We start from the raw sequence: 19,001 nt of genomic DNA, 5'->3' as shown, positions 1-19,001 counted from the left end.
ATCCCTATAACACTGCGGAAATAACTTGCAACGTGAAAATGATATTGGTAGCTGTTGCCAGCATCGTTTGCTTTAAGTCACTTTCAACCTCTTGCGTCTATTTTCAAGTAAACTAGTTCAAATACTGAAATAGAAGCCCACTGTAATATACTATTCAGATAAGCCACGGTTTTGTCCGGTTTTTTTGCTCACAATTTCCTTCCTTCGTTTAATTTGTTTCCTTTGTACTCCAATGCAGCTATTTAAAGTCATCAGTCATTGCTAGGATGCTTTGAAATTTCAAGCACTAGCTAGGCCTTGCACAAGAATTAAAGCTACACACAAACGATGGAGAAAAGCAAAATACAAGCGGCTTATGAATATTGCCATGCTATATTTTCTCAGCAGGGGCTTCCAACTTTTCAACGAATCCAGCATCTGAAAAATATACTTGGTGGGTTGTTATCTTCGATTATTAAATGCTCCCCCCCCCCTTTTCCCTTTTTGGGCCTTGTAAAGTTCTGCAGATAAGAATCGAAGCAGTGTAGAGTCACAATTCCCGTACATGCATGAATTTGTAGACAGTATGGAAGCTAAAGATGTTGGGATAGACGAGTTTGGGTCGTGTGATTCTGCCATCTCACTCCAGGAGGCTGGTGGCAGCAGGGGATTGCTCTGTGGACGAGGCTTCTCGGAGATTACATACATTCATATTCATGAATGCGATAGTTTCTCAGTGAGTACACAAACCCCAAGCATATCAGTTGATTGCTATGGTATTCGAATAAATAATAATGAGAAGATTGATGATGAGATGGATGCAGATAGGGGTGTTTTGTTTGCCAGCAGGAAAAACTTTCCCACTTCACGATCACCCGGGAATGATAGTTCTAAGCAAACTCCTTTATGGCTCTGTTTATGTGAAAGCTTACGACTGGATCAAAGTGGATAACAGAGCCAGCCAAAGACGTAAGTGTAATTACTACTCTCTGCATTCAGCCCAAATCAAACAAGCGCTTAGAATTGTTGTCGATGCAGCAGTAGGGTTAGCAGGCAGGGTGGTAGATGGAATAATGAAAGCACCACAGGAGACGTCCATATTATTTCCAACAAGAGGAGGCAACATACATGGTTTCACCGCTTTGACGCCATGTGCAATACTGGACGTGCTCTCTCCGCAGTACTCTGAAGAATTGGGAAGGCCTTCCACATACTTCTCTGACTCCCCTTTTCCTTCCCCTTCTTCTGGTAATTCACTCTTCTGATTCTTCCAGTCTATTCCTGTCCATTGATCCAAATACGACCCGTGTGTGCAGATTATGCCCTGCTTGAGGCCATACTTCTGCCTGCAGATCTAGTTGTGAGAGCAGCGCCATATCTTGGACCTCCGGTTTCACCTCAATACTGCTCTTATCAGTAAACAGATTTACAACTTACCTGCGGCTGTGGCTATATTTAATCAATTAATTAATCAATGCACGTGCTCTCCCATCCCATGGTTGGTTAGACTTTTCAATGAAGTTGATTTGAAGGCAGGCTTTAGTATTTTGTCTGCAAATTGTACGCCACTTGTATATATGTACACAGGTGTACATGTGTTTCTGACTTCAAGCTCTCCTCAAAGTTTATTGGCATCTTAGAGGTTCTATTAATGTGGTTCAGCATCAAGGTCTGTTCTTCGTTGTCTTTTTCAGCTCTGTTTTGGACCTTAATTTTATTCTTGCTCACGGCGTGTGACTTCAAGGTTTTACACTGTGAGTCTTTAGATGGGATCAGTCTTTCTCTTTCTCTTTAAAAGTCTTTTCCTTGTTTTAATGGCACAGAAACCGAATGAAAAGAGAAAACTCTGAATTTTATTTCTAGTCTGCCTCTCTTACAACAAAGTGAGTCCTATTTATAGTGTTAGGACTCTGAACGAAAACAGGTAATCAGCTAACGTTACAAATGTAAATGCTAAACGTTTTATTGGCTTAATGAAGGGTAACGGAACACGTTTGGCTTCAATTCTGTAACTCTCGTGTATTAGTTCTGTTGTCCGTTTCAGTCCGTTTCATCCTTCCCGGGTTCAGCAGAACTCGCCCTCGAGTCAAATTCGGCATTATCGTCAATGTAAGGGAATAGATCAGCAACATTAAAGGTGGCAGATACACCATAAGAACCAGGTAATTCCACTTTGTAAGCGTTGTTGTTGATCCTTTGCACTATCTTGAACGGACCATCAGCTCTTGGGGACAACTTGGCGTTTGGTTGTTTAGGAAATCGTTCCTTTCGTAGATGTATCCAAACCAAGTCTCCTACCTTAAAAGTCTGCTGTCTTCGATGTTTGTCATGTTGAGCCTTGTATCTCAAATTCTGCTTTTGGATTCGCTCGCGAACTTGCTCATGTAACTTCTTAATTTCCTTAGCCCTTTGGTTAGCATCAGAGCTATATTGCTGCTTATCAAGTGAAAGGGTCAAGTCTAGTGGACTAAGGGGACGAGTGCCATAAACAACTTCAAACGGACACTTCCCAGTTGCTTGGTTGACAGAGTTATTATAAGCAAACTCAACTTGAGCAAGAATAAGATCCCACTGCTTCAAATTCTTCCCTATGAAACTGCGAAGAAGATTACTAAGAATCCTATTTATAGCTTCAGTTTGACCGTCTGTCTGGGGGTGACTAGCGCTGCTAAACTGGAGCTTAGTTCCCATCTTCTTCCATAACGTCCGCCAAAAGTGGCTAAGAAACTTCACATCACGGTCAGAAGTGATAGTTCTAGGAATGCCATGAAGACGCACAATCTCCTTAAAATACAAGTCGGCTACTTGAACAGCATCGTTGGTCTTCTGGCATGGGATGAAATGGGCCATTTTTGAGAAGCGATCCACAACTACCATGACAGAATCTTTTTGCCTCTGAGTCCGTGGTAAACCCAGAACAAAATCCATAGTTATATCTTCCCAAGGTGCTTTTGAAATTGGCAGAGGCATGTATAGTCCAGTATTCTGACCCTTGGATTTAGCCAAGTGATAAATTCTGCATCTCTGTATATACCTGTTGACATCCCGTTCAAGTCGAGGCCAGTAAAAGTTCTCCTTCACTAGGTTAATTGTCTTATCTCATCCAAAATGTCCAGCTAATCCACCATCATGTGCTTCCCAAATTATGGCTTCTCTCAAGGAACCCTGTGGAATACAGAGGGTTTTACCTCGAAATAAAAACCCGTCGTGTCTGTAGAACTGGTGGAAAGGCTGATTTATAGTTGCTTCCCACACTCCTCGAAAATCAGGATCATCTTGATATAACTCTTTAACAAGGTCAAATCCAACAACCTTGGTTTGTAGTGTTGTAAGTAGTACATGGCGACGACTAAGGGCATCAGCTACGGAGTTCAGAGTTCCAGCCTTATGTTTGATAAGGAATGGATAAGACTGTAAGAGTTTACTCCAACGAGCATGTCTACGGCTGATCTTCTACTGGGAATTCAAATACTTGAGAGCCTCATGGTCCGAAAAAAGTATGAACTCTTTATTTAGGAGATAATGACTCCAATATTGAAGAGCTCGGACAATGGCATAGAATTCCTTATCATAGGTAGAATATTTGAGCTTGGCATCATTGAGCTTCTCACTAAAAAAGGCAATGGGATGGCCCTCCTGGCTTAAGACAGCACCAATGCCAGTGTTAGAAGCATCACAGCTAACTTCAAATACTTGATCAAAATTAGGAAGAGCTAGGACTGGAGCTTTGGTCAACTTCTTCTTAAGCTCCTCAAAGCTTTTCTGAGCTTGCTCTTTCCACTGAAACTTCTCTCCTTTGGTGCAGTCTGTAAGTGGTGCGGCAATTGAGCTAAAATTACGGATGAACCTCCTGTAGAAAGAAGCTAATCCGTGGAAGCTTCGAACCTCCTGGATGGATTTTGGAATTGGCCAGCTGTCAATGGCTGCAACTTTGCTTGGATCAACGCAAACACCTTCCGCGGTAATGATGTAACCCAAGAACACAACTTCGTTGGTGAGGAAGGCGCACTTCTTGAGATTTGCATAAAGCTTCTGCTCACGCAAGGCTTGCAAAACTTGCCGCAAGTGATCTAAATGCTCCTCTTGATTCTTACTGTAAATAAGAATATCATCAAAGTACACAACAACAAATTTACCAATGAAGGGTCTCAATACCTGATTTATCAGGCGCATAAATGTGCTAGGAGCATTTGTTAACCCAAAAGGCATCACATTCCACTCATATAAGCCATCTCTGGTCTTGAAATCAGTCTTCCACTCATCTCCTGGTCGAATTCTGATTTGATGGTACCCACTACGAAGATCAATTTTGGAGAAAGTAGTGGCACCATGCAATTGGTCCAGCATATCATCAAGCCGAGGTATCGAAAACCGATACTTAATAGTGATCTTGTTGACGGCTCGGCAGTCAATGCACATTCTCCAACTCCCATCCTTCTTAGGTACTAGAAGAACAGGTACAGCACAAGGGCTGATACTTTCTCGAACTAACCCTTTCTTTAACAACTCTTCAACTTGTCGTTGGACTTCGGCATGTTCCTGGGGACTCATCCTATAAGCAGGCTTATTAGGAATGACTGCTCCTGGAACGAAGTCAATGGCATGCTGTATGTCTCGCATTGGAGGCAACCCTGGTGGTATCTCATCGGATATTACATCTGAAAATTCTGACAATAACGGAATGACTCCAGGTGGATTGACCGTCTCATCGTTCACCTCAAGCACCAGAATAATACTCATCATTTGGGCTTCGGATTTTGACACCTTGAATTCCTCCTTAGTCAACAAAGACACTAACGGCTTAGAAACACTAGATTCCCTTAAAGATTGGCTAATCTCATTGGGTGGTAGAGGCGCTAGTGTAAACTTGACACCATCTTTCGTAAAAGAATAAGTGTTCGCTCGCCCGTTATGCATAGCATGTCGGTCATATTGCCGTAGCCTCCCCAAGAGAAGGTGGCATGCATCCATGGGAACAACATCATATAAAACTTCATCACAATATCGATTCCCAATAGAAAAGGTCACAAGGCATTGTTTAGAAACTTTTACCTCATTCCCTTTATTGAGCCAGTGAAGCTTGTAAGGTTGTGGACGATCTTGTATTGGCAACTTCAATTTCTCCACCATGTAGTTAGATACTACATTTTCACAGCTTTCACTGTCAATGATGACATTACAAACTTTTCCTTGGGCCGTGCAACGAGTGTGAAAAATGTTGCGTCGTAACCAAGGTTGTTCTTTGACTACTATTGTATGCAGACTTCGTCTAAGCACCAATGCTTCTCCTTGATCAGCAGGTGTGACCTCCTCGTCATATACGGGATCAGTGCCGTAGAACTCATCGTCCTCCTCACCTTCTTCAAGTGTTTCATACCTTGATCCTTCTCGAATGGTGACAACCCTTCGTGTAAGACAGTCCGCAGCAATATGGCCAAATCCTTGGCATTTAAAGCATTTGATTGCTTTGGAACCAGATTCCTTGGCAGCATTGGATGGTGGTTTGCGCATAGCAGTAGGTTGTGGCTTGCTTGAGGAGTTAGTCTGCTGAAATTCTTCTTTACGGCCTTCTAGATAACTCCTAGAGGATGAAGGTTGGAAAGCGGATCTCTTGGGCATCTGCTTCTCAACACACACGGCCAGACGGATGACATCATCCAAGGTCCAATATTGTTGAAGCTGGACTGGACGACTGATATCTGTGTTTAAGCCTGTAAGGTACCGGGCTATTGTTTGCTCCTCCTTCTCCTGAATATCACACTTCATCATGAGTTGTTCAAACTCTCTAGTATATTCTTCTACAGATAAAGATCTCTGTCGAAGATTTTGCAACTGGATAAAATTATCCTGGTGGTAATAATCTGGTAAAAATTTCCTGGTGAGCTGGCGTTTCATTTTCTCCCAGGTTTCAATCTTGCGCTTTCCCTCACGTTCTAGCTTCCATCTGAGGTTTTTCCACCAAATAGAAGCATGTTTCTTGAGTTTGAGGGCGACAATTTTGACTTTCTGCACATCTGGAATCTCCTTGTATTCAAATACTCGTTCAACAGTTTGTAGCCAATCTACAAACTCATCTGGCTGGAGCCTTCCCTCGAATTCAGGAACGTCAACCTTGATGTCATTAGGGCGGAATTGTTGTTGTCGTGGGCGGCGGCGGTTTTCTGTAGATGACGAACTACTGCTTCCCGAATCTCTCTCTAAGTTTTCTCTGTTGTTGTTTAACAGAGTTTGCTGCAATTCCACAGTGGCTTCCAATTCTCGTATCCTACGTCTCAACTCTTCCATCTCAACCTCGTGCACATGTCTACGTCTTGGAGGCTTTTTGAATAAGTGTCAAGGCTAGGGATAAAGATTGGGGTGCGATTGGAAACGTTGAAGGATATAGAGGTAAAGTGAATTTTTTTTTTCAAAAGGCTAGGGGCAAAATGGGGATTTTGGACTATCTAGGGGGTAAAATAGCGATTCTAGAAGAATGATGGGTCAAATTGAAATTTATGAAAAATATAGGGGTTAAACTGGAATTCAGGTAAAATCAAGGGGCAAAAGTGTAATTTTAGGAAAGTTTAGCGGTTAAAATGGAATTTCTAAAAAATTTGGGGGATAATATGAAATTTCATAAAAAATAGGGGTAAATTTACAATTACTGAAAGATTTGGGTCGAAAATGTAATTTCTGAAAAGTTGGCTGACTGGGCGCAGTGACGTGGCGACTGTGACACATGGGATAAAACTATTGGTCTGACCTGTCGTTGATCGGTCAGAACAATGACGTGGCAGCTGACATCAGCGTCTTCAACCTTCGGATAGCGCGTGACGGCGCGTGGACCGGCGGCGAGGCGCGTGGTATTCCGACGGTGGCGCGTGGCAGCGCGTGCGACTGTTTCCGGTGACGAGGAACCTCTTGTTCCATGTTTTCGGACCTCCTGAGCACGATGGTGATGTTAGTTTTCTGAGAAAATGCCTGGTTTGTAAAATGCGAAGACGTCAGGGACTCCTCCTCTGAATCTCTCTTCTTTCCGGCGTACTTTCTCAACTGTAACTCACTCTCTCGTTCTCTGGACCAGCTCTGATACCAAAATGGCATAGAAACTGAATGAAAAGAGAAAACTCTGAATTTTATTTCTAGTCTGCCTCTCTTACAACAAAGTGAGTCTTATTTATAGTGTTAGGACTCTGAACGAAAACAGGTAATCAGCTAACGTTACACATGTAAATGCTAAACGTTTTATTGGCTTAATGAAGGGTAACGGAACACGTTTGGCTTCAATTCTGTAACTCTCGTGTATTAGTTCTATTGTCCGTTTCAGTCCGTTTCATTTAATGTTTGGTGTAGAGTTTATGGTGTCCCTTTGGCTCATTACCCTGAATCCATCGCTAATTTTTTTGGTAATAAGCTGGGTCCCTTCCTGTCAATTGATGTGTCTTGTGTTTCTCGTAATGTCGGTCTGACGGTTTTCCTTTTTTTATTTCTGTTTCCTGTCTTTCGCTGTTCATCATAATTTGATCGTATTTTCTCATTGTAGTGAACCTATTCCTGTTTCTTTTTTCTTCGCAAATGTTGGTCGTGAGTGCGCTATGTGTTTGCATGTCGGTCATACGCCTTCCCTTTGTCTAAAGTCGGTTTCTTTGGATTCGGGTCATTTGTGTGATGATCTTCGGGTCTCTTTTTCGGGCTTCTCCAAGTCGGTTGCCATATTTTTGTTTGGGCCTCGTTATGTTTTTAATAGGACACATGGCATTTGTAACTAGTCTAGGCCCACTTCATTTGATATTCCTTCACAAGCTTCGATGACCAAGCCTCCTTCTACTGAAGATGTACCCTGTGTTGGGTTGCTTGGAGCTGCTTTGCTGTTCTACCACGGTTAAAAGAAAACGGGAAGCTTTTGCCGAAGATCTCACTGCTGCTCATATGACGGTTCAGCCTCTTAAGCAACTTAAGACATTTCATCAATTCAGCCTGCAGTTAAACTGCTTTGATTATGCTGTTGCTGTCACCAATTCAAGTCTAGTGTATTATTGTTTGTTCGTTACTCTTGTGCTGAGGTATCAGATCCTACTCAAGCATCAGTTCATTTATCTAGCTGGCTTTCGAGCGTCTTGTTTTTCAGATGTTTTTTCAATCAAGAAGTTCTTCCACAGCCCTCGTAAAAAGCGACATCGACATACTGACCCATAAAGACGATGAGGTCCTTCCTAACACATCTGATAGGGGTCAGAATCTGGGTTTCGTGAGCTTTGTAGCCGAAAATGTTAGATTTGTACATCTCAATTTATATGAATAAGTAAAGTAATATATGCATACCTGAAGAATTCATGAGTACTTAAAAAAGCTCGATTACCTCGAGTGTAGATAGACACACAACCCACTGGTTCCCAGAATCATTAAAGAGTGCAGAGATAATGGAGCAAAAAAAATGAATCATGTGTTTTGTGATTATCAACTGATCGACTTATAAGAATCAGATCGGTAACCACCTTATTAAATAATTAAATAATTATATATTTTATTATCTCTGAATCAGTCAGTTAAGAGATAGGAAATAACTGACAGCTATTGGATTGTGGGTTAGGCCTTTGCCTATTGAGCTCACTTGTATGGTCCACCTATCACGGTCCACACAAAATCATAAAGACCAATCTGCTTAGGCTTATTAATTAATGTTAATCCGTATTCTAACAATCTCTCACTTGGATTGCATTAATTAAACAAATAATATAAACAAGTCACAAACAAAATTCAGAAAATAAAACTTCACAAAATTACTGGATTCTATGAAAAAATAAGTGATATAATGTCTCATAATCTAAATAAAATATGAAATTTTATTTCAAAAACGCAGTTCAGTAAGACAACAACATAAATCACTAATTCCTATGGGGAAACAAGTGACATGCATAGTGTACCACAACAAAATCATTGAATCTTATGGGGATACAAATGATATAGACTCATCTAACTAAACTGAATATAACTCACAGAAGAAAATAAAGTTTAAAGAGAAATTACAACACAAAAGGTTCTTAAACTCCCACCAAACTAGAGCATCAAAGGAATTTATAATACCCATACAAGTTACATGATTTTGAAAAACTTCTATAGGTAAGCCCTTGGTCAGCAAATCTGCAAGCATCTGTGTGCCAGGAATGTATACCACACGGGTTTAAGACTTAGTAATTTTCTCTTTTACAAACATAAGTTTGATATTAAAATGCTTTGTACGACTGGAATTTCTGTGATTATTAGCTTAGTATACTACAGATTTATTATCACAATAAATAGTTAGAGAACATGATGTTGACTCAAACAGGCGCATGACAGATATCAACTTCCTCAACTATATAGCATGACATGTAGTCTCAAAACAAGCAATATACTCAGCTTCTATAGATGATACTACTATAAGTGTCTGTTTCATACTTTTTCAAGAAACGGCTTCTCCCGACAACATGAAAATATAACCGATCATGGACTTACGATCATTCAAACACGAGGCAAAATCTGAATCTAAAAAGGCAACAATTTCAAGATCTTCTGATCCCTTAAAATCATAATCAGAATACCCAATAACCTCAAAAAAATTTGACCTTTTGTAAGTTAACATATAATTCTTCATATCTTAAAGATATCTCATAACTTTCTTAGCAGCTTTCCAATGATCCGGACTTGGTTCATTTAAGTATCGACCCAACACTCCAATGGCAAAGGATATATCTAGTCAAGTACACACTTGAACATACATAAGGTTGCCGATAGCGGAAGCGTATGGTATCTTTTTCATTTCAGTCCTCTTCTTATCATCCTTGGCACACTGTAACTCTGGTAATAGCTCACCTTTTTGTACAGGAGCAGGTGAGGGAGAACATAAATCCATTTTGAATTTTTTAAATACCCGCTCAATATAAGTGGTATGTGATAAATCAAGAATACCACGAAATTTATCACGATAAATCTATATCCCAAGAATGAAGGAGGCCTCACCCATATCCTTCATGTCAAAATGGCAAGATAATAGGTGTTTTATCTCATTAAAAAAATTCATTAAATTGTTGGCTAACAAGACATCATCAACACAGAGATGATAAGGTCCTTCCTAACACATTTGATAGGGGTCCGAATCTGGGTTTCGTGAGATTTGTAGCCGAAAAAGCTTGCTTGGCAGTACCATGACACACTTGATCTCAGAGGATTGTGAAATGGGTATGGTCACAACCCTCTTTTTTAGTTCAGGCCACTCTGACATTGTGTTTTCTCTGTTTCTTGGGTTTAGGTTGTTTTATAATGGCTTCTGGAGTTCATTCTCTGTGATTTCTTTCCGGTTGGAATTGACGATCCCTTTGGGATATCAAAAGTCCGTTGCTATTAGTAGGCTTTTTAGCCATTGTGAGAACTTTTCGTTCTCTTCTTTGTACCTTGATGGTATCCTTTACTCTGGAGATGGCTCTTTTTATCTTCACATGCACTCGTTGCATATGATGTTCATTGATCTCCTTCATTCTAGCGGCTACGGATTCCTGCCTGGGAGTGACTTCTTCGTGGATGTGTTATCTATGTGTGGCCTTTTTCCTTTTCAACGTTTTTTGGTGTTAGTTTCTCTCAGGCTCCTTCGTGTTTTAAATGGGCCTTATGTTTGTATGGACTAACCTTTCATGGTTTAATAAATTGTCCTTTCCTCAAAAAAAAAAAAATCTAAAGAAGTTCCTTATGGTGTATGATTTGGCAGACTAGTCTAAGTTATCAATTAGGGCAGAAGCTGATAAGGTTAGTGAGCGAGTGGCATCCGCCGACGTTGTTAAACATGAAAAATGGCAATTCACGCAAGGAAATGATAAATAATGAGCCATGTAAAATTAACTGAAATACCCAAATGAAAAAGAGAACCAAAAAGACAATTATTCACAAATAATGACTATACAAAATATATTGTTATTAAAATGAAAACATAATTTGTTTTTTTAATAAAATTTATTATTGATCCTTGTTTGTGAATAATTTTCTTTTCAGGTCTTTATATATTATTCTCCCAGTGGACAATAACTGAGAGCATGGAAATTAAAACGTGCGTACTATGACTGGAATGGTAATGAAAAAACTAGCCATAGATCAACATATCAGAACTAATAAAGCAGCATAAAATCTCAAGGACATGGTTATTAAAAAGTAAAAGCACTTCTTCTATTCGTAACGACGACACTGCAATTCAAGTAAATAATTAACTTCTCAATAATGAATTTCCGGAGTACTTTCACCCGGTATTTCCAAAATAATAATAATAATAATAATAAAGCTGATGCAAATGTTGAAGATTTTCAAACATATGTTCATGACATGAAGTCAATATGATCCAGATTTCTTAATAATTTTTAATGATTTTATTATAATAAAAATAATTTTGTCATTGTCATTTTTTAAAAAAAAACTTAAATCTTAATTTTCAAATATATTTGTACACACGAGACATTTCAGTTGTCTAAACATGTCATTTAAAAAAAATAGAGAGTATATCGAATATCAAGATTAAGGTGTTGAGATACTTTGAGAAAGCGAAGTACTGCAATCGCTAATTAACTTGTTGGGTTGCTGTACTACTGGAATAGCTTCTAATATGGGTGTGCACGATCCTGATCATCCACCTGATAACTTCAGGAAGCTGTTATAGGATGATGCTCCAGGCATCGATCATATTCATTTTTGTAATAGTAGATTTTAGTTGGATCTTTTCCTTTTTGGAATGGAAAAATAATAATAATAATATTGCCTTCGTTCTTCAGAGTTAGCCGCAGTTTTTTCAAGCCATTCTCTCCACGCTTGAAGGAAGGAGGTGGCATTAGATGCAACATTTGCAAGGAGGTAATGACGTTTTCACCAAAATTAATTAGCATGTGTTTAATTTTTAATTTATCAAAAATTTATTTAGTAAAAGTTAATTATTATAACAAAATTTGTATTTAAATATATTTTTTTAAAAGTCAATTTGATATACTAAAAATTATTTAGATTATATATGATGGTAAAATATGCTTTTAAATATATAATTATCAAAAAATACATTAATTTATGCTAACTTTTCTAATATTTAATAAGAGAAAAGGATAAAGATGAATATAATAATTATTGAAATATCTATAAATAAAATTAAAATAAATATTTCCTATCTTATTAATAATATTAAAGCTCTATAAATAAGTTGAAAAGGATTTTTAAAAATTTTTTAAATTGCTCATTTTGAAATTCATTTTTAAGTCAGTTACCAAAGTCATATCAATTTGCATGTATTACAATCATCCGAACAACATCTTGACATTTGAAAAGTTAAAAAGGGTTTTTGAGAAGTGAGAAGTAAAAAAATCTAAACCCACCCTTGATGTCGGGAAAGGGGGCGATGATCCTCAACATACGCACGAGAATTTGAAGAAGAGAGTGGATTGAACAAAAATATAAAAGAAAATAAAAGAAGAGACGCGAGAACCTAGCGGACATAAATGAGTGAAAAATGACAGTTTACAATGGGGGAAGGGAAGGGATGCTGGGAGAGGATCGGAGGTGGTGGGCGATGATGAAGGCCAGCTCCAGAGACTGGGAAGCATTCAGGCGGGGGTCGCAGTGCGTGTGGTAACGCGAGCCCAAGTCTTCGAATGTCACCGTCCTCGACCCTCCCACGCACTCCGTCACGTTCTGTCCTGTCATCTCCAGATGCACCCCTCCTGCGTGGCTCCCTTCTTCCTCGTGCACCTCCAAGAACGCCGTTACCTCGTCCCTTATGGCGTCGAACGGCCGCGTCTTGAGCCCGCACGGAGCCTTCACCGTGTTCCCGTGCATGGGATCGCTTACCCACGTCACTATTTGCCCTGCCCTCCGCACCGCCCTGATCAGCTGCGGCAGTTTCACTCGTATCTTCTCCGCTCCCATCCTCGTTATCACCGTTATTCTTCCCACCTTGTTTTCCGGGTTCAATATCTCTATCAGCTTTACCAGCTCATACGGATCCATCTTATCGCTCACCTGCAATTGTTATCATCATATATACATCCCGATTCATGATCAGTTACCGTGTACTTGCATCATCCAAATCTCAATTAAATATTTAAAAACGAGACCTTAATGCCTAGAGGATTAGCGACCCCTCTTAAGAACTCGACGTGGGCGCCGTCTAGTTGCCTGGTGCGCTCACCCACCCAGAGCATGTGGGCAGAACAGTCGTAGTAGAGGCCGGAAGTTGAATCCAGCCTAGTGAGTGACTGTTCGTATGGCAGAAGCAGGCACTCGTGAGAAGTCCAGAACTCTGTGGTTTTCATCAGAGGATGGTCCACCGTGAAGCCGGCCGCCGCCATGAATCCGAGGGCCTCGTCCACTCTGTGTGCCAGCTCCCGGTACCTGCCATGCCACCACCTCTTTCAATAATTTTATTTATGCATGCACCTACATCCCATTTTTAACCACCAAGGTGCACATTGCGCAACTTTTTTACTGCCCCCAACCCCAACCATTTGTTGGAAACTTATAAATATGTACTGTGTACTGTGTTTGTCACCCATAAACCATCATGCTATTTTTTCTCCCCTAAATCTCGAGTCCCGCAGAATAACTTTAAATATAGAAATTTCATATTCAATTAATGCAAATTAGTAATTAATTATTCCTGCTTAATTATTAATTAGTCAACTCCACTAACAACTATCGTATCCATTGTTGATTGAAAACATTAATATAATAAATTGATAACTTTAGTAGAGAATATAAGATTTCAAAATAATTTTATATAAGATTTTTATATTTAGATTCTTCATAGTTTTTCTATAATCCTAGGTAAAAAAAACTCTAGCTCAATAATTAAAAAAAAAACTTTATGTAAAGTGTTTTTTTTTTTTTTACCAAAGTTTATGTAAAGTGTTGGAAACATAAATGTGCAGCGGTGACTTCACTCAAAATTAATTAGCCTCTCAGCATTTTCTACCCAATTCATTGAAGTTTTCTTTGGCGGCTAAAAGAAGGGCAGCACGGAGCATTTCCTGTAAAGTGTTGGTATGGTAACGCCCTAAGCCATGACGATTCCATATGGGCATTGAATCAGCACAGACCCCGGTGCAAGTATCGTTGCCTATAAAAAATTGCAAGGCATTGAATTTAAGAAAATGGAATCACCGACCTGTCCCCCTGCTCACTGTGCTCCGCAAAGTTCAGATTCCAGTGATTGATCCTCTGCATCGCTGCATACCCTCCCTTGGCAAAGGCTCTCAGAAGGTTCAGAGTAGCCGCGGATTGGCTATACGCTCTAATCATTCTCTGCGGATCTGGAGTCCTCGACTTCTCGTCAAACGCGTCTCCGTTCACGTTGCCTCCTCTGTAACCGGGCAGCTTCAATCCGTTCCTCTCCTCCAACGGCTCCGATCTAGGCTTCGCAAATTGACCCGCCATTCTTCCCACCTAATAACCCATACCACAACGTATCAGTATCATCGGGCATTCGTTTTTATATTCGCAGGCAAATATTGATTTTCTAAAAGACCTTAATAACGGGCATTTGTCCTCCGAGCATGAGAACGGCGCTCATCTGGAGAATAACCCTGAAGGTGTCACGTATGTTAACAGCATTGAACTCTTTGAAACTCTCGGCGCAGTCTCCTCCTTGGAGGAGGAATGCATTTCCCATAGCAGCCTGGCCCAGTCTTTCTTCCAAGCTTCTTGCCTCCCCAGCGAATACGATAGGAGGAAAGGCGTCCAGGGTCCTGAGCACCGATTCCAGTTCCTCTTGGTTGGGGTATTCCGGCAGCTGCAGGGCTTTTCTTGCTTTCCAGCTCTCAAGGCTCCATTTAACCTGATCCGTTCCGGTGGTGGCAGTTGACGTAGACGTCGTCGTGGCAGTGGCCAGGGGCTTCTTGGCAGGCTCGGCTCCGTGTACGGCTACAATGGAAGGAGTTGTGATCCATTTGGTGGGGAAGGAATATTGGCTGTGTTTTGAAGAAGAAACAAGAGTAAATGAAGTCGTGGGGATTAAGGATGTGTAAGTAGAGACAGCCATTATTGTTGCAGTTCTCAGATGGGAATAGATAATTGGATATCTCAGACAACTACGAAGATCTTATTTATGATCTATCAAGCACAATATCACGGAGGAAGCAGAGATCTGATAGATTCAGATTTGATGCCCAAAATGTGGCCACGGTTTTCAAAAGGAAGCGGCTCTGCTCTCTCTTGGGTTTTGTTGGTTGCCGAGCAAGGTTACTTCGGTCAATTGGACATCTTAAGGCTATTATTGGCACATTCATGTCCAAGCTGGGGAACAAGAAAAATTGCTCTAATTGTTTATATGCTTTATTATTTTACTTCAGTTTCCACCCAAATATTTTAGCAATTTAGTTCGAGACGGCTTGATATAATTAAGCCAATTACACGTGAAGCGCCGAAGAGGTGTATATATACGTGCATAGGTGTGTGAAAGAGATCAACGAACTTTTGTAATCGCGTTGGTTCAAGTCCTTGTTTTTTTCAAAAAACTAATAGGATGAAAGATTTACCTTCTCTTTCATCATTAAAATAGAGAACAGGCTGAAAAAGGAAAAGTAAGAGAGCATCATTGGCGTAGACTAGATAGCAAATACAAGAGAGTACACAAATACAATGACATATGGTTGTCAATTAGGATCCAACTTATCGAGTGGGTATTTTTAAGCCTAAAACTAATCAAAATGGGGCTGCTGCTGTGAGGTAAAAAATGGCAATTTAAGTTTTTAAAAAAATCCCTTTTAAGCCAAAAAAAATAAAAAGTTGGCCCTTTGGATTATTTTTATCATTTTTAATATAAAAAAATAAAAAATTAAGTATCTAACTAAAAAAAATAAAAACTATAAACCCATTCCTCCCTCCCTCATTCATGAAGATTTAACTAATAACATTAATAAAATTTAAATTTTATTTATGTTAATTTTAATATTATTATTTGATATTAGATTTGAAAGTTTAAATTTTACATATTTATTGTAAATTAATTTAAATTTATTTTTTTAAACTTAATCTTCCGTGTAATAATTATATTTAGAATTATATATATGTTTTTAAATAAAAAAATAAGGACGGCTCACATGGCCAGCTCTTTGGCTCTAGGCGCCAGGATCGGTTTTTACAAAATGAAATTCTGAAATATGGTTGAGCTTATCGAGATTCATTCATTTAGCACCAAACCCTTCAAAGATGTCCTAAGTCACAGCTCTTTCTGGCACTGTTGAAACACGCGTTTCAATTGTTGCTTTGTGGATTCCTCTGCTGGCTCTCCCATCACAATTTATTTTAATCCGAGACCGTCTTTGTCCCTAGCCTCCAAGAACTATCACTAGGATTTTATTTTATTTTATTTTTTGGATTGTCTAAAGTATTCTCAGAGGAGAACCATGAGACTAATTCCATCACCAGTAATTAGTTTATGAAAAGGCAGAATCTGGCGAAATACTTATTATTCTTTTTAATTTTGAATCCATCAGTTCGTCTTTAATACCCTATATTTTACTGTTTAAATATTCATAATTCTTTTTTATATTCATAACAATATGATAATAAAAAAATTAATATGTGAAGCTTTATTTACTATTATATTATTATGAATATATAATAAAATTATAAATATTTAGATAAAATTTATGAATAATTTATTTTTTAATAAGAATAATTTAATAATTGATATGATAAAAAATTTTCAAAAAAACTTTAAAAAAATTATAATATTTTAAAAAAATAAATTATTATTTATACATTTAAGAGATTTTATTGCTGTTTTTCCTTTCTTTTTTTACTTATTGATTTCCTTTCCTTTTTTATTTTTTATAATTTTCATTTTGCAAAAGAATAATTATAAATGAAGCGAGCGGTTTGTTAAAGTGAGAAAAATTAGTCGGGAGAAGAAATAGATAGAGAAAAAATTAACAGTCGAGGGCACTGAAAGACTCATATAGACAAACATATATAGTTATCTTAATTATACGCAAATGAGATATTTATTCGATGTCACAGCAAAAAGAATGAAGGAATCAAAGAATGTTTCTCAACGCCGAAGGCGTCCGTAATCAATCCGAAGTTCCGCGATGTGTATCCCGTCGTTATTATACCAGCGTAGAACAAGAAGAGGTGGCGGGGTCATAAAGTGCGGGCAACAGATATTTTCTGCCATTCACGCCATTGGCATTGAAGCTCGCGCCGGTGACTGGGTCCACCAAGAGGTTGCCGGCGTAGCCGGGGAAAGCTCCTTTGCCATAGACTCCGGTGCAAGCCGATGCCGCCTCCAACGGTGCTTCTTTGGGTCCCTGAAAGAATCCATTGCCGAAGGGGTTGGAGACGGTTCCAGCCAACAGGCTCGCCACGTTGATCACCATGCCATCGAGTCCCACATCGTTGTTAGGCGCAACCAAGGGCGGGTTCTGGGGACCATAAATAGGCTGGTGGAACGGCCACGAGCACTGACCGGGACATTGGGTTTCCGAGTTACCGACCCAGATGTAAGCAAAGCTGTGTCTCTTCCCTCGTACAGCAGCGCCCACGGAGGTACCGTGAGTGCCGCACCTGCTGGAGCAGAACCCATCGACGGCAACATCGGAAGCAGTGAGAACCACGTTGATGGCGTCTTTCTGGCCACCCTTGGATGCCAGCTTGGCAACTTGTTGAGTGGTGAGAGATTTGCCGACGGAGTAGGCGTCGTCGAGGACCTGGGAAGCTAGGGAGAGGGACAGCTTGGGGTTGTAGAATTTTTTAATGGTGTTCCACCACGCGGAGACGGTAGGTTGGGGCGTGGCGGGATTGGAGGAGGAGAGGGAGGAAATGAAATCGGAGACAATGGCTTGCTGGGAAGGAGTGAACTTACCGTACCATATGAGGTGGAGAGAGATGTTGCCGGTAAGGAGAGGCCCTTTGTGGTATTGGAACTTGAAGTTTTGGGACGACTGGGAGAGTGTTCTGGCGGCGGTGCTGAAATGGAGGAGGGAGACAGAGAGGAAGAGTTGGAGAACGAGAGAGGAGGAAAAAGAGGGAGAGGCCATAGTGAATGTGAAGCTAAAGGCAGATAGGCAGTGAAGTGAGGCTGTGAAGGAGGAAGAAGGAGGGAAGGGTATTATATAGGAGCCATGAGGGGGAAGGAGCTAGACAAGAAGGAAGAAAGTAGGAAGGCGTGTAGGGAAAGTCAAATGGAGGAATGAATGAAGGCCAGCTGGATGACGCGCTCGCTACATGATTATTAATCAATTAGGGAGCCGCATCGTCAAATGGAGGCCATGGGATTTAATTAAATGAGAGACGGGGACATACAATAATGAGTCATCAAGACATCACAGTAGATGGCCAGCTTAGGCGGAGAGAGACGACAAACTTGATTTGGGCCCTCTGTCATTTATCCGGGCCAGCCTCCTGCCAGCGCCACCTCATCAGGTTCTCCTTCCCCAACTCGCTTGGAGGAAGGTTTTGTCTCATAGGCTATAAATAATAAAATAAATTCTTTTAATGATGTAACGTGAAAAGTATTTATTTAAATATTATATTAAAAATTATTTAAATTGGGAATGAGATTATATTTGTGGGGAATCATTCAGGCTAATAACAATTTTATAATTAAAAATTATTTTTTAATAAAAAGTAAAATTATTCACTTAATAAATGAATGCAACTTTTTTTGAATAATAAAAAAATTTTATGATATCCCTATTAAAAAATTAAAAATTAAATTTATAGTAGTTTAGAGATTTTATAAAAAAAATTATTTTGTAGACATTTTGTAAAAAGCAAACATTATTTTATATTTGGTTAAAAAAGTAATTATTAGTTATAATTGCTTTTAAATTTTATGATATTTTCATTGATTTTTATTTTATAAAAATAATTTATTATATTATTTTAAAATTTAATAATATCTTTATGTATTTCACTTTCTTAAAACACTCTCTCATCTATTGTATTGTTAAAATAATTAAAATATTTTTTTAGATTTTGATTATTTTTAAAAATTTAAACAAACATATTAAAAACTTACAAAATGATTTTTTAAAAAAAAT

The 19,001-nt window shown here is 39.2% G+C and overlaps 3 protein-coding genes across 5 annotated transcripts; 1 reads left to right on the top strand and 2 right to left on the bottom strand.

Moving 5' to 3' along the window:
• Positions 1-197: 197 nt before the first annotated feature.
• On the top strand, positions 198-8,284 carry LOC129302295 (plant cysteine oxidase 4-like). 3 transcript variants are annotated; one of them, XM_054941069.1, is made up of 6 exons: positions 198-433; positions 561-715; positions 804-948; positions 1,021-1,227; positions 1,296-1,395; positions 7,792-8,284. In XM_054941069.1, the coding sequence occupies exons 1-6, from the start codon at positions 328-330 to the stop codon at positions 7,889-7,891; spliced, it is 813 nt and encodes a 270-aa protein (XP_054797044.1). In that variant the 5' UTR covers positions 198-327; the 3' UTR covers positions 7,892-8,284. The 3 variants fall into 3 exon arrangements, with proteins under 3 accessions (XP_054797044.1, XP_054797043.1, XP_054797042.1); XM_054941068.1 differs by having other exon boundaries at positions 507-715; positions 1,018-1,227; XM_054941067.1 differs by having other exon boundaries at positions 804-1,227.
• Positions 8,285-12,232: 3,948 nt separating this feature from the next.
• Positions 12,233-14,995, bottom strand: LOC129302168 (phospho-2-dehydro-3-deoxyheptonate aldolase 1, chloroplastic-like). Its single transcript, XM_054940849.1, has 4 exons — positions 14,483-14,995; positions 14,123-14,400; positions 13,074-13,350; positions 12,233-12,978 (listed from the first exon to the last, which is right to left on the bottom strand). The coding sequence occupies exons 1-4, from the start codon at positions 14,993-14,995 to the stop codon at positions 12,478-12,480; spliced, it is 1,569 nt and encodes a 522-aa protein (XP_054796824.1). The 3' UTR covers positions 12,233-12,477.
• A 1,921-nt stretch (positions 14,996-16,916) lies between these two features.
• LOC129303583 (protein PHOSPHATE-INDUCED 1-like) lies at positions 16,917-18,049 on the bottom strand. Its single transcript, XM_054942995.1, has one exon. The coding sequence runs from the start codon at positions 17,994-17,996 to the stop codon at positions 17,067-17,069; it is 930 nt and encodes a 309-aa protein (XP_054798970.1). The 5' UTR covers positions 17,997-18,049; the 3' UTR covers positions 16,917-17,066.
• Between the last annotated feature and the right edge of the window lie 952 nt (positions 18,050-19,001).

This window comes from Prosopis cineraria, unplaced genomic scaffold, assembly GCF_029017545.1.
Source record: "Prosopis cineraria cultivar Desert tree isolate PC_DT_omini unplaced genomic scaffold, ASM2901754v1 PC2, whole genome shotgun sequence".
NCBI lineage: Eukaryota > Viridiplantae > Streptophyta > Magnoliopsida > Fabales > Fabaceae > Prosopis > Prosopis cineraria.
Note: the sequence above shows the minus strand (reverse complement) of the source record. Positions and strands in the feature narration are given on the sequence as shown.

Coding starts and splice junctions, on each gene's coding strand:
- LOC129303583 (XM_054942995.1), bottom strand. CDS start 17,996: ATGGCCTCTCCCTCTTTTTCCTCCTCTCTCGTTCTCCAACTCTTCCTC.
- LOC129302295 (XM_054941067.1), top strand. CDS start 328: ATGGAGAAAAGCAAAATACAAGCGGCTTATGAATATTGCCATGCTATA. Junction 716..803: donor ATGAATGCGATAGTTTCTCA/GTGAGTACACAA, acceptor AGATGGATGCAG/ATAGGGGTGTTTTGTTTGCC. Junction 1,228..1,295: donor TTTTCCTTCCCCTTCTTCTG/GTAATTCACTCT, acceptor CCGTGTGTGCAG/ATTATGCCCTGCTTGAGGCC.
- LOC129302168 (XM_054940849.1), bottom strand. CDS start 14,995: ATGGCTGTCTCTACTTACACATCCTTAATCCCCACGACTTCATTTACT. Junction 13,351..14,122: donor CACAGTGAGCAGGGGGACAG/GTCGGTGATTCC, acceptor GTGGCATGGCAG/GTACCGGGAGCTGGCACACA. Junction 12,979..13,073: donor CTAATCCTCTAGGCATTAAG/GTCTCGTTTTTA, acceptor TAACAATTGCAG/GTGAGCGATAAGATGGATCC.